The sequence below is a fragment of the Diaporthe batatas genome (assembly GCF_019321695.1).
Source record: "Diaporthe batatas strain CRI 302-4 chromosome Unknown Contig00018, whole genome shotgun sequence".
Lineage (NCBI taxonomy): Eukaryota > Fungi > Ascomycota > Sordariomycetes > Diaporthales > Diaporthaceae > Diaporthe > Diaporthe batatas.
Genome location: NW_025408565.1, coordinates 682,129 through 697,000, shown reverse-complemented (window position 1 = coordinate 697,000; position 14,872 = coordinate 682,129). Strand labels below are relative to the sequence as shown.

At 15.9% G+C, this 14,872-nt stretch overlaps 1 protein-coding gene across 1 annotated transcript; it reads right to left on the bottom strand.

The window, feature by feature from the left end:
• Window positions 1-126: 126 nt before the first annotated feature.
• Window positions 127-2,576, bottom strand: KVR01_012175 (uncharacterized protein). The gene is made up of 2 exons (XM_044789891.1): window positions 1,663-2,576; window positions 127-1,609 (listed from the first exon to the last, which is right to left on the bottom strand). The coding sequence occupies exons 1-2, from the start codon at window positions 2,401-2,403 to the stop codon at window positions 257-259; spliced, it is 2,094 nt and encodes a 697-aa protein (XP_044638753.1). The 5' UTR covers window positions 2,404-2,576; the 3' UTR covers window positions 127-256.
• Between the last annotated feature and the right edge of the window lie 12,296 nt (window positions 2,577-14,872).

The window sequence follows — 14,872 nt, the reverse complement described above, 5'->3', positions numbered from 1 at the left end:
AAGGCTTGAAGTCTTTACCTGACCTCACACTTCATATATAGCACAGCACCCTGAGCGTTCTTGATGACATTGCCGAAGCCGACTCACTCACCAAAACATACTGTGGTCCATATTCTATATAAAACCATGAGGTAGATAGTTCTGTCTCTCTATATGTATATGTCTTTAAATCTCTGAAAAGTATTGTCATAATCTAGTACCAGACACATTGACGAGTCGCATGATGAATAACACGTCATTCCCCCTCCGCTCGCAATTACAGCTTGCTCTTGGCCCGGTTGTCCCGCCTGATCAGGTCAGGACTGTCCGGGTTGGAGTCATACACAACATCATTGAGGGGGTTGAGCGTGCTCGCGCGGAAGAACATGTCCTCGTACACGCGGCCGTCATACCGGCCCAGGCTCGAGTCGAGCTGCCAGTCCGGGAACCTCCACGCGTCGACGAGGCGCACGGCGTGGGGCCTGACCTCCTCGAGCAGCTTCATGACCTGCTTGCGCGCGAGCGAGATCTGCCGGATCGTCGTCGCCGCGCTGCTGAAGAACTCGCTGCTCTCCTTCTCGAGGGTGTGCAGCGCAAACAGCTTGAACAGCGTGTGCAGCACCGACCTGGTCCCGTCGGCCACCGCGCCGCCCATGCCCGGGCCGTGCAGCGCGTCCTTGAAACTCTTGACCACCATGTACTGCGCGTGCGCCGTGCTCAGCCGGTAGAAGTCCACCAGCAGCGAGTTCCAGGGCTGCTTCTCCTCGTCGCGCTTCTTGAGCGCGTCGAACGTCAGGTACGCCACCCGCCACGCGAAGGCGTCCACCAGCTCCTGGTCCGATCCGAGCACGTCGAAGGCGGCGCCGATGTCCTGGCGCTTGAGGAAGACCTTGAGGAACCGTGTCGTGTCGTTGTCGGCGGCCTTGCCGCTCAGCACCGCGCGTGCGGACTTGAGAAGGTACCGCGCCACCTGCTGCGTGAGCATGTAGTTGTCTCCCTCCCAGGTCACTGTCGGCAGGTAGTCGGCGTAGTATGAGCCGATTCCGCTGAACGAGCTGTAGCCGTGTCCGCCACATGCACGGCGGCAGACCTCAAGGCCCTCGGCCGCCACGGTGGAAGAGAAGGCCTTCAGCGCGCAGGACGTGCTGTGCAGGTCAGCGAGGAGGTCTGCGCCGGGGGTCAGCTCCTCGGGGCCGGGTCGTCGCTTGGAGTCGTTGCTGGGCGGCGGGTTGCCGGCTGCCAGGCGCTTCTGGTTCTCCTGGTACAAGCTGATCATGTTGCGACCTGTGAAGTGCAGGGCAAAGGTCGCGGCAAGCAGGGGCAACAGGCGGAACTGCACCATGCTGTAGTTGAGCACCTGGTTCTCGCCCACGTCGCTTCCCTTGGCGTCGAGATCCTGGAATTGCCGGCGCACCGCACAGTACCGTGTGGCAATTGTGACGCCACGAGCCAGGACGGCGCCGGACTCGAGCACGATGGTGCTTCGGACATAGGTCAGGGTGCCGTAGACAAGAGCTGGGGTTGGTGGGCGGATGTATTTGCTGGTCTCGGGGTCCACCTTGGAGAAGCGGGAGAGCATGTTCACATGCGGGATCTTGACGTTGTTAAGGAGCAAAAAGCCATTGTCCATCTGCAGAGGTGTCAGTCGAGGTCCGGTGGCTGTCACCAAGAGCTGTTACTGACCGTGTTGAAGCCGAATTTGGGACCGATATCTCCAATGTGGACATTCTCCAGCGGCTCGTGGGTCTTCAGGTCCCTGATGGGAACGATAAAGGGGTGGGGCCCGTACGCCTTGCCCTTGACCACCAGCTGCGCCATCACGACAGCATGGTTGGCGACCTTGCCCAGCGAACCGATCCACCACTTGGACGCCGTCAGGTGAGGGCTGTGCATCGTGAAGGTCTTGTCCTCAGGGTTCCACGTGGCCGTTGTCTCGAGGCCCCTGACGTTGGAGCCGTGGCCCAGCTCTGTCTGCGCGTAGCAGCCGATGATCTCGAACTTCTGTGCCTTCTCCAGGAAAAGCTTGTGCTGCTCTGGCGTGCCCTGCTCGCGAATCGTGGGGATAAACATCTTGTAATGCATGGCCAAAGGCGTGGCCTCGCCGGTGAGCTGGTATGCGTAGTCGAACTCATCCTGGGACCACTTGTGCTTGCGCGAGAGCTGCTCGATGCGCTTGCCGCGGGCCAGGGCGGCCACGAAGCGGTCCTCACGGCTCTGGAAATAGTTCTTGGACTTGTCGAAGACGGGCTCTGAAGAGAGCGCCTTCACAATTGCATCCTTCTGCTCCAGGGTCTTCTTGGTGAAGAGGAACTCGGCGAGTTGGTCGACGTCAATGTTGCTCTTGGCCCGCTCCTCCACGAGGATGTCAGCCCCTTGGGGAGACGCCGGCTTCAGCTGCTTGACCCAGTCTGGATTCGGAGGCATTGTGGGTCTTTGCTTTTGGTGGTGGTGCTGAGGTGACTGCGGCGGGATCGTGATCAGCAACACATCGGGGAAAGGGATGGGTTAAGGAATGCAGTTGGTAACAGCACGAGTGGCTTGGACGTCCGAGTGTGTGCTAGAGATGCCGAGGTTAAAGGAGTGAGCGATGGCGGATCGATGACATGGCCGAAAGTGTGTCCGAAAGATCCACATGAATCATGGTAGCGTCCGGCTGGGGTACCCCGTGCTGTTATCTGCGCCTGATTGATAAAAATGCCATGTGAAATGCGACAGGTTTACATTCAACTTGCTGGGCACCAAACTGGGTTACTATAACTTGTGAGTCCGCGACTTCCTCATGATGGCGGGGGCCACGTAGGCATGAAAAATCACGCGCAAATTCGAGACACAAGACAATTCGAGACACACAACTGTGGTCAACAGGAATGTAGAGCCGGTATCGGGCTCAGGGGCCAGGGCACGATGTAGTACACATCCATCGGTGCCCAGGCCGCTCGGTACAGAGCCGCGCCACACTACTGTGTACCCTGAATGAGTCCATGACGTGCGGCAAGTTATTAGTATAGCGTGGATCATAGCTCGGCTCCGTCAAGCTGGGAATGGCGCGCCGTGCCGAGGCGACAACCCCGTGGTTCAAGTTAGCTATAACTAAAGATCCTATTATTATATAATATATCTATTATTATTATAATAATTATATAATATTAAAATTAATAATATAATTAAACTTAAAATTCCTATTTTATTTAAATAATATAATATTAAAATTATAAATATTTATTCTTTATTAAATATAAAATTAAAATTTATAATTATAATTTTTAATTAATTTTAATTAATAAATTTATATTATTATAACTTAGTTCAACTTTATTTAAACTTTTTTAAGCTTTTAATATTATTCTCTTTAAAAGTTAAACAAAAAAATACTTTTAAGTTTAAATTTAAAATTCTTATAAGTTTTAATTTATTTAAAATTAACTTATAATCTTTAACTTTTAAAAATATATTAATTATTTTAAATATTAATAGCTTTTTAAAAATAAAAATTTACTTTTATATAATTATAAATTTAATTATTAATAATTATTACTTTTTATAAAGTTATTAAAATTATAAACTTAAATAATAAAAGTATAATTACTTTATTTAATTATATTTTAATTTATATAATAGATTAAGTAATTACTTTTAAATAGTTTCATTTATCTTTTAAGTTTATTAAAAAAATATTTATTTAAATAAAGTTAGAATTTTAAAAATAAAGCTTTATTTTATTTATTTTAATTAATTTATATTATAAAAGTTTAAGTTATATAGTAATTTTATATATAGTATTTAATAGTATTAAAATTAACTAATAGTTTAAAATAGTTTAAACTTTAAATAAATTAATAATATTATTAAATTAATATAATTTAATATAATAATATAAAAAATTTTAATATAATAAATAATATTATAAATATAAATTATAAAATTATTATAAAATGTTTTATATAATAAAATTATTAAATTAATCTTTTAAAAATATATTATATTTATTTCTTTAAAACTTTAATTATTTTATTTAATTTTAATAATAGAATTTAAAAATATATAATAACTTATAAATATTTATTATAAATTATTTATATTTTTAGTTTTAATATTAAAATTAAAAGTAAATATTAAAGTTTTAAAATAAAATATAATATATTTTTAAAATTACTTAATTAAGTTTATTATATAAAATTTATAATACTATAATTTATATTTATATATATTTATTATTAAAATATCTTTTATATTAATATTTTAAGTTATATTTAATTTATTTAAACTAATATTATTAATTTATTAAAATTAAGTTATTATAAATTATAAATTAATTTTAATATTATTAAATTATTATATATAATATTATTATATAATTTAAATAATTTAATTAAAATAGATAAAAATAAAGTTATTATTCTTTAAAGTTTAACTTTATTTAGTATAATTATTTATAACTCTATTATATTATAAGTAAAATACAAATAGTTATTTAATTTACTATATATTAATAAAGATAACCTTATTTTAATAAAGTAATTATATTCTATACTACTTTAGTTATAATCTAATATTTATAAAAATACTATATAATAATTATATTTATAACTATATAAAGGTAGAATTTTATTTTAAAGAAGTTATTAATATTTAAAATAGTTAATATATTTTTAAAGTTAAAGTTATAAATTAATTTAAAGGAAATTAAATCTATAAAATTTTAAACTTAAACTTAAAAGCTTTTTAAATTTAATCTTTTAGGAAAAATATTAAAAAGTTTAAGAAAAAGTTATAAATTAAAATAAATAAAGTTATAATATAATAAAATAATTAAATAAAATTAATTAAATTTTATAATTATAAATCTTTTAACTTATATTTAAAAGATAAAATATTATTATAATTTAAATTAAAAATTATAACTTTTAATATTTTTTATATATTTAATTTTAAAGTTTAATTTATAATTATATATTATTAATTTTTATAATATTAAAATTAAAATATTAATAATATTATTTATAAATTTATATAATAAATATTATAAAAATATAATAATTTAAAATTTAATAATTTATTATATTTTATTTTATATATTTTTAATAATATATAAAGACTTTTTAATATAAATATATTAATTATTATAATATTTAAATATTTTAAATATTTATATTTTATATTAAAAATAATTTTAATTTCTATTATATATTAATATTATATAAATAATATTATATAAAAAATAATATTTTATAAATAATAATATTAATTATATAATTTTAAAGCTATATTTACTTACTTAATAATTATATTTATTTATTAATTTCTACTATTTATTTATTAATATAAGATTTATATATAAAACCTATATAATTCTATATAATTACTAAACTTACCCTATATTAACTTTAATATTTAATATATAATATATTTAATTTATATTTATTAAATTAATAATAAATATTAAATAAAAATTTAAAATAATTACTATTTATTTATTTAATTATTATATATTATTTTATATTATTTTAACTATTATTACTTTATTATAAAAACGTTATTTATTATTTATCTATTTACTTTATTTAAATATTAATACTTATTTTTTATAATAATATACTTAATTTAATTTTAATAATTTATAAATCTCCTTTATTCTCTATTTTTTATTTTATTATATTATAAATAATAAATATTAATATATTATTATAAGTACTTTAATTTAATAAATTAATATATTAAATTATATTTATAATATATAATTATTAATTTTAAAAAAACTTTACTTTATTATTTAATATTATAATATATTAATTAATTTTATTAAATAACTTTAATATCTATTATTTAAAACTAATTTAATAATTATAATTTTTATAATATTATAAAAACTAATAATTATTATTTTAAATAATATAACCTTTTAAATTAAATATTATAAATATATAATATTTATTAATTATTTTAAAATAATTTATTATAATATAATTATTATCTAATATATTTTAAATAATAATAATATTATTTTAAAAGAATTTATATTTAAAAATATTAAAAAAAATATTAAAATAATTTAAAAATATAATTAAAATAAATATAAGAAAGTTAAAAAGCTATTTATTTTATATAAAATAAATTATTTTTTTAATTTATAATTAAAAAATAAATAAATATTAAATAAATATTTTTAATTATATTTTAATTATTTATTTTATATTTAATATATTTTAAATTTTTAAATTATTAAAATAAATAATTTATATAATTATTTATTATTTTAAATTATTATATTATATTATTAAAATAATATAATATTTTTATAAATTAATTTTAAATAAATTAAAATTATTAATTTATATATTTTATAAATAAATTATATTTAAAGATATTAATTAATAAAAGTTTCTTAATAATTAAGTTTTTAAGGTTAATTATTTATTAAATATTTTAATACTTTAATTAAATTATTATCTATTAATTTTTATATAAATAAATATTATATTTAATATATTATATTCTTTTTAATTAAAGTAATTTAATTTTATAACTTTTAATAATCTATTATTCTTTTATAATTTTATATTTATTAATTAATATAACCTTTTATTTATTTTATATTATTAATATAATATTTAAATATTACCTTTATATTTACTTTTTAACTTTTATTAATAAGTTAAATATTAATATATTTAATTTTATAATTTAAAAAGTTTAATATTATTATAATTTTAATTAATAAATATAAAACTTATTAAAAGTAATATTATATATAAATATATTTAAATATTTAAATTATTATATATTAATAATATTTAATAAATATTAAATAATATTTATAAAATTAATATATTTTAATATAATAAAAATATTTAAAAGTAAAAGAAAGTTTTTAAAATTTTTTATTATATATATAATAGATATATTATTTATAAAATAACTTTTAATAATAATAATAATATTTAAAAATAAAGTAATTAATTATATTTAAAATATAATAATTTAATATATTATTAAAATATCTATTAAATATTCTTTTAAATATAATATATTTTAATATACTTTATATATTAATTATAAAAGTTTTTATTATTATTTAAAGATATAATTTAGTTATTAAAAGTATATATATAATAATAATAAATATTTTTTTATTTTTAATTATATTACTTTAAAAGTTTAAAAATATTTTAATAAAAGCTATAATAGTTAAAAGTTAATATAATTTATTAATATTCTTTATTATTTATTATTAATAATTTTTAATTTTATAATAAAGTTATTATAAAACTATTATAATATAAAGTTTAAATTAACTTATCTCTCTTTATATAAAAGCTTTTAATATATTATAAATTATTTATATATTTATAAAGCTTATATTATAATAAAAATTAATAATATATTTTAATAATTAACTTTTATTTATATTAATATTAATTAGATATAATAATTAAAACTTTTATATTTTATAAAACTATTAGTTATAATAAATTATTTTAAACTTTTATATATTTAATTATTTATTTATAATTAAATATATAATAATATTTATTAAATAAAAATAAATACTTTTAAACTTTTATTATTAAAGTTATAATTTTATTTTAATAAATTAATTATTTAAAAAGTTAAGGTTTTAAAGTTTTATTAAAATATAATTTTAATAAAACCTTTTATTATTATATTTCTTATTTAATAAATATTTAATTATTATATATATTAATATTATTATTAAAGTTTATTAATAAAATTTTAACTATTTTAATAAAATTTATTATAATTAAATAAAATTATAATATTTTAATTATATCTTTTATAAAATAAAAATTAAATAGTTAAAAATAAATTTAAAATAAAAATAAATTACTATATATATAGGTTTAATACTTTATTTACTATATTAAATTATATTAATAAATAAAATTATAAAAAAATTATAATATAAAAATATAGACTTTATAATTAATTTAAATATAATTAATAAATATATTTAACTATACTATTTTAATTTATTTAATAATAAACTTATTATTAAGCTTTTAATCTCTTTATAATAAATTTAATATTATCTCTTAAAATTAATTAACTTTATTTTATTTTATTAATTAAAAAGTTATTTAAAGTTAATTATAAAAAATATAAACTTTATTATTAGTTTAAATATAATTAATAAATATATTTAATTATATTATTTTTTTAATTAATTTAATAATAAATTTATTATTAAACTTTTAATATTTTATAATAAATTAATATTATTTTTTTAAATTATTTAAATTTAAATTTAAATTTTATTTTATTAATTAAAAGCTTTTAAATTAATATTATCTTATTATTTATTTAATTAAAAATTAATTTTAATTAAATATAAAAATATATATATTAATTAAATATAATTTATATTTTCTTTTTTTATATTTTATTAAACTTATTTAATATATTTATTTATTTATTATATTTTCTTAACTATTTATATTAATATACTTTATATTACTATCTTTTAATATATTATAATTAAAAATACTTTTATTATTATTTATATTTTATAAATAAACTATAAAATATCTTTTAAATTAAAAAATATATAAAAAAACTAAATTAAACTATTTATTAAAATATATAAATAATATTAAATAATATAAAATTAATATAAAAATATTAATTAATAAATTTAATAAAAATATAAATTAATTTAATAAATTTTTAAATTAAAGAAATATATATAAATTATATTATTAAATAATATATTAATATAATAAAATATTAAAATAAAAGTATTAATTATAATTTTAATTAAATAAATAAAATAATAATAAATTTAAATAAACTATTATATTTATTAATTAATTATAAAATAATAAATACTATTATAAATTAAGGACTTTTAAGTTTAAACTATTTTAATAAAAATAATAATTAAAATATAAAATTAAAAAAATTATAAAAATAAAATATTTAATTATATAATTAAAATATAAAAATATATTAATAAATACTATTATTATAACTTAATAATAATTTATAAATTAATAATTATATTAAAAAAATTTATATAAATATAAAACTCTTTACTTTAATATAATATAATAAATATTATATTATAAAAATATTTTAAATAAAAATAATATATTAATATTATTATATTAAATATAATAAATAAAATATAATATTTTAATTATTATAATATATAATATAATTTATAAAAACTAAAACTTAAAATATAAATATTTAATATTATAATTTTAATTAATAACTTTTACTATAATTTATAAATATATTTTTATTTTATTTTTTAAAACTTTATTATTATATTATTTCTTTTTAAACTATTTATATTTTATATAATATCTTTTAATTTTAATTTTATAATAAAAATATTTAAATTATTATTTTATTAAAATTATCTTTTAATTATAAGTAAAAATAAATTATATAAATATAAATATTATTTCTTTTTAATTTTTAAAACTAATTATAATATTTTAAATTTATTAATAATATTAACTTTATATTTTAATATTAATTTATTTAAAATTATAATTATATTATTTATTTTATATTATTTATTTTATTAATAATATATTTAATAATTTTATATTTAATTTAATATTATTATAATTAAATTCTTTAATTATATTTATATATATACTTTTTAAATAAACTATATAAATTAATTTAAATTTTTATATTTATATTTAATATTATATTTTAACTAATATTAATAATTAAACCTTATAATATTAATTATTTTATAATTAAAAGTTTAATTTATTAATAATTTTCTTTTAAATAAACTTTAATTATTTAAATTATTTTAAAATTAATATATTTATTAATAAGTTTAAAATATTTATATTTATTAAATTATTAATTATTAAAATATTCTATTTTATAAATAATTAGTTAAAACTTTTAAAATTAAATAAAATTTTAAATTTAAATTAAAATATTTAATTTATTAATAATTCTTTAATTTTTAATAAACTTTAAATATAAATATTACTTTTATATTATATTTTTAAAAAGCTTATATAATTCTTTTTTAAATTATAAAAACTATATAAACTCTTTAAAAATATAATATATTTTTATTATTATTATAAATAATAATAAAAATTAAATTTAATTCTCTTTAAAATTTATTTCTAATTAAAATAAACTTATTTATAATTTATTTATTTATATAAAGTTAATATAAACTATTAAAATATTAATAATTTTTAAATTTTCTTTTTAAAAAATTAAATAATTTATTTAAATTTTAAATATATTAAAAAATTATTTACCTTTATAAATAATTATTATATCTCTATTATTTTTATTATACTTTTAACTTTAATATATAGTTATTAAAAGTTTTTATTTTAATATTCTTTTTTATTTTTATTTTCTTTCTTTTTTTCTTTTTTTTATTTCTTCTTTTCTTCTTTTCTTTTTTTTTTTATTTTTAATCTTATTATTTTTAATAATATTTTATTCTTTTAAAAAATAATTATATTTCTTTTACTTTTTTATTTTAAAATCTTTATAATTTATATTATATTTATCTCTTTTTACTTTTTCTTTATAACTTATTTTTAATTTTTTTATTCTTATAATAATTATTTAAAATATTTTAATTAAATAATATATATTATTATTTTATTTTTATTTATTTAACTTTTTATAATAAACTTTTAATATAATATAATATTATTTTTATTATTATCTTTAATTTTAATTATTATAAATTATTATTAAAATTAATATATATTTTTATAATATTTTAATTATTATATATATAAAATATTTAATATTATATTTTAAAATTATAAATTTAAATACTTCTTTTATTTAACTTTAAATACTATTTTTAATTTTAATTTTATAAATAATTATTAAAACTAATATATACTTTTAATAATATATTTATTATTATATAATAATTATCTTTATTTATTATTATTTATTTTATTTATTATTATTTTTATTATTATTTTTATTATTATATTTATTTTTATTATTTTCCTTATTATTATCTTTCTTATTATTATTTTTATTATTATCTTTTTATTATTATTTTTATTATATCTTTTTTTATTATTTTTTTATTATTATCTTTTATTATTATTTTTATTATTTTAAGTTTTAATTTTATAATAATAATATAATATAAAATATTTATATATAATATATATAATAATATAATATTAAAATATAATTAATATAAATAAATATAATATTTATACCTTTAAATACTTTATATAATTTAATTATACCTTTAATTTATAAATAAATTAAAAATAGTAATATAATTTATTATTATATAATATTACTTTTAATATTATTATAATAAATATATAAAACTAAATTATACTATTAAAATCTCTTTTAAAAATAAAATATTAATAAATTAAATATCCTTAAAAATAATAATAATAAAAATAATATTATAATATTTTTATATTTTATTTATAATAACTTTATATAAAATTAATTATTAATAAAAGAATATATAATAAATTATATATTTTAAAAAAATAAATTTTAAAGTTAAATTAATATAATATTATAAAAACTTTATAAAAATTAAATTATATATAATAAATTTAATAAATATATTAAATTTATTTATATTAAATAATTTAATTTATAATATAAAGAGTTTTTTATTTATTTTATAAATTATTTAATTATTAATAATATTATAATTAATATTTATAATATAATTTAATATTATTTTTATAATAAATATTATTATTATAAAATATATTTAATTTTATTTTAACTCTTTTTATCTTTTTTACTTTCTTTTTCTTTTATTTAAACTTAAATATAATATCCTAAATAAAAAAAATATTTTAAATAATCCTAAAATAAAATTATAATAATAATATTTTTAATAATAATATAAGTTTATTAAATAACTTTAAATCTTTACTTTAATTTAAATTTTAATAATAAATATTAATTAATAAAGTTAAAAATACTTTAAATATAAATTTATAAAAGTAAATATTCTTTTATAACTTAAAACTTAAGTTTTAATTAAATAATATTCTTTTTTAAATTAAACTTATTAAATCTATTATATATAATATATAAAAAAACTAAAAATTAATTTATATTTAAAAATATTATTAAAAAAAATAAAGTTTATTTATTAATTTCTATTTAAATAACTTTAAATATATCTTAAAATTTTATTTTATATTTAAAATAAAATAACTTTTATTAATATTTAAAATAAAAATAAATTTCTATTTTAATATTTAAAATAAAATAGCTTTATATAATTCTTAAAGTAAAATTATAATAATATTTTAAAATAATTTTAATAATATTAATTTATAATATAATTATAATTTTTACTTTAATTTAAACTTTAAATAATAAATATTAATAATTAAAATTAATAAATATTTAAAATATATTTATAAAAGTTAATAAAAATATTAATATTTAAATAATAATACTTTTAATATTTCTTATTTTAAAATTAATAAACTATATTAAATTAATAATAAATAATATATAATATAAATAATAATATTTAAATATTAATACTTTTAATATTTATATTATATATATATAATCTTAAAAATATAATAAATAAAAACTTTTATAATAAATTATATATTTATAATAAAGTATTAATTTAAAATATAAATATATATAAACCCTTTTATATTTTAATAAATTAATAAATATTTAATATTATATAAAATTTAATATTATTTATAATAAAAATAATTTAATATATAAAATTTAAATTTATATAAATTAACTAAATAAAAATATTTTATAAATAAAATAACTCTTTAAACTCTATTTAACCTTTAATTTATAAATAATAAATAATTAATTAATAATAATTAATACTTTATAATATAATTTAAAATTAAACTTTTATTTTATAATAATATTTTTAAAGTATTATTATAATAAATAAAATATTATATAAATATTTTAAAGAGTTATATTTAATAATTATAATTATTTAATATTTATTAAATAAATAATATTTTATTATTTATTTTATATATTTTAATAAAAATATTAATATTTATAAAAATATATATATAATTAAGTTATATATATATTATTAATAAAATTATTAAAATAAATTTATTTATAATATTATTTTAATTATAAACTTTTATAATTAAAGTTATTAAATTATTAAATTATTAAAAATATATAATTAAAAATAAAAATATAAAATAAACTTTAAATATTATAATATAAAATTATATATTTTAAATTTTAAAATTATTAAACTATTAATATTTTAAATTTAATTTATTATTTATTATTTATTAATTTTAAAAATATTATTAAATATACTTAATTAAATATATTTAATTTTATAAAAATAAATTAATATTAATTACTATATTTTAAAAAAACTATTAACTATTTTAATAAAGTTTATTAATTTATAAAATACTTTATATAAAAATAACTTAAATATAGTTAATTATTAATAATTAATAAAATAAAAATTAATTTTATATAAAAGTTTATATTTAGAAATAAAAAATTAAAAGTTAAACTTCCTCTTTTAAATAAAACTAATAATAAAGTTTTAAATAACTATTAAAACCTTTAAATTTAACTTATTATTTACTTTTATTAAATAAACCTTTAAAAAATCTTAACTTTATAAAAAAGTTATTTATATTAATACTTTATACTTTTAAAAAATTATTAACTATTATTTTAATAAAATTTATTAATAATTATAAAATATATTATATAAAAATAAATTAAACTTAAATTTAATAAAATAAAAAAATTACTTTTAATAAAATTTATATTTAAAAATAAAATATTTAATAAACTAAATATCCTCTTTTAAATACTATAAAATATATTACTATTAAAGGTTAAAATAAGCTTTAACTTTTATAATTTTATATATTTTTATAATCCTTTAACTATCTTACTTATTAAAATATTTTAATAAACTTTATTATAAGTTTAATTATATTAAAAATTAAAATATAAAAATTTAAAAATTAATTTATAATTATTAAATTTATTTTTAATATATATATTATTATTTTAATATTATTATTTTAATTAATCTTAATTTTTATAATATTTATAATAATTATTTAATAAAATTACTATTAAAAGTCTATTAATATTTATTTTATCTTTTTATTAATTTTTTATAATTTTAACTTTATCTTACCTATTAAAATATTTTAATAAACTTTATTATAATTTTAATTATATTAAAAATTAAATAATATAAAATTTTAAAAATTAATTTATAATTATTAAATTTATCTTTTAATATATATATATTAAATTAACTATTATTTTTAATTTTATTATTTTTAACTTTATTATTTTTAACTATTATTTTTAACTTTATTATTTTTAATTTTATTATTTTTAACTTTATATATTTAATTATTATTTTAAAAACTATATATATAAAATCATTATATTATATATTTAAAAATAAAGTATTTAATAAACTAAATATTTTTATTTAAATATAAATTAAGTAATAAATAATAAAATATATTAAAACTTTAAATAAATTATATATATAACTTTTAATAATTACTTTAATAAACTTATTATTATTATAAAATATTTAATTATTTATAATATATTTAATTATTAATTAAATAATCTTATAATATATTAAATATTATTTAAAATATTAATAATTTAATTATTAATTAAATAATTCATAATATATATAATAATTAATTTAAAATTCATATAATATTTTAATTATTAATTAAATAGTTTTAATATATATAATAATTAATTTAAAATCTTTTATATATTTAATTATTAATTAAATAATTTCTTAATATATATAATAATTAATTTAAAATCCTTAATATATTTAATTATTAATTAAATAATTCCTTATAAGTTTATTATTAATTAAATAATTTTTAATATA

Bases quoted from the DNA above. Each gene is read 5' to 3' on its own strand.
- KVR01_012175 (XM_044789891.1), bottom strand. From the start codon at position 2,403: ATGCCTCCGAATCCAGACTGGGTCAAGCAGCTGAAGCCGGCGTCTCCC. The intron at 1,610-1,662 runs GTCAGTAACAGC...ACACCTCTGCAG, and splicing joins CCAAATTCGGCTTCAACACG to ATGGACAATGGCTTTTTGCT.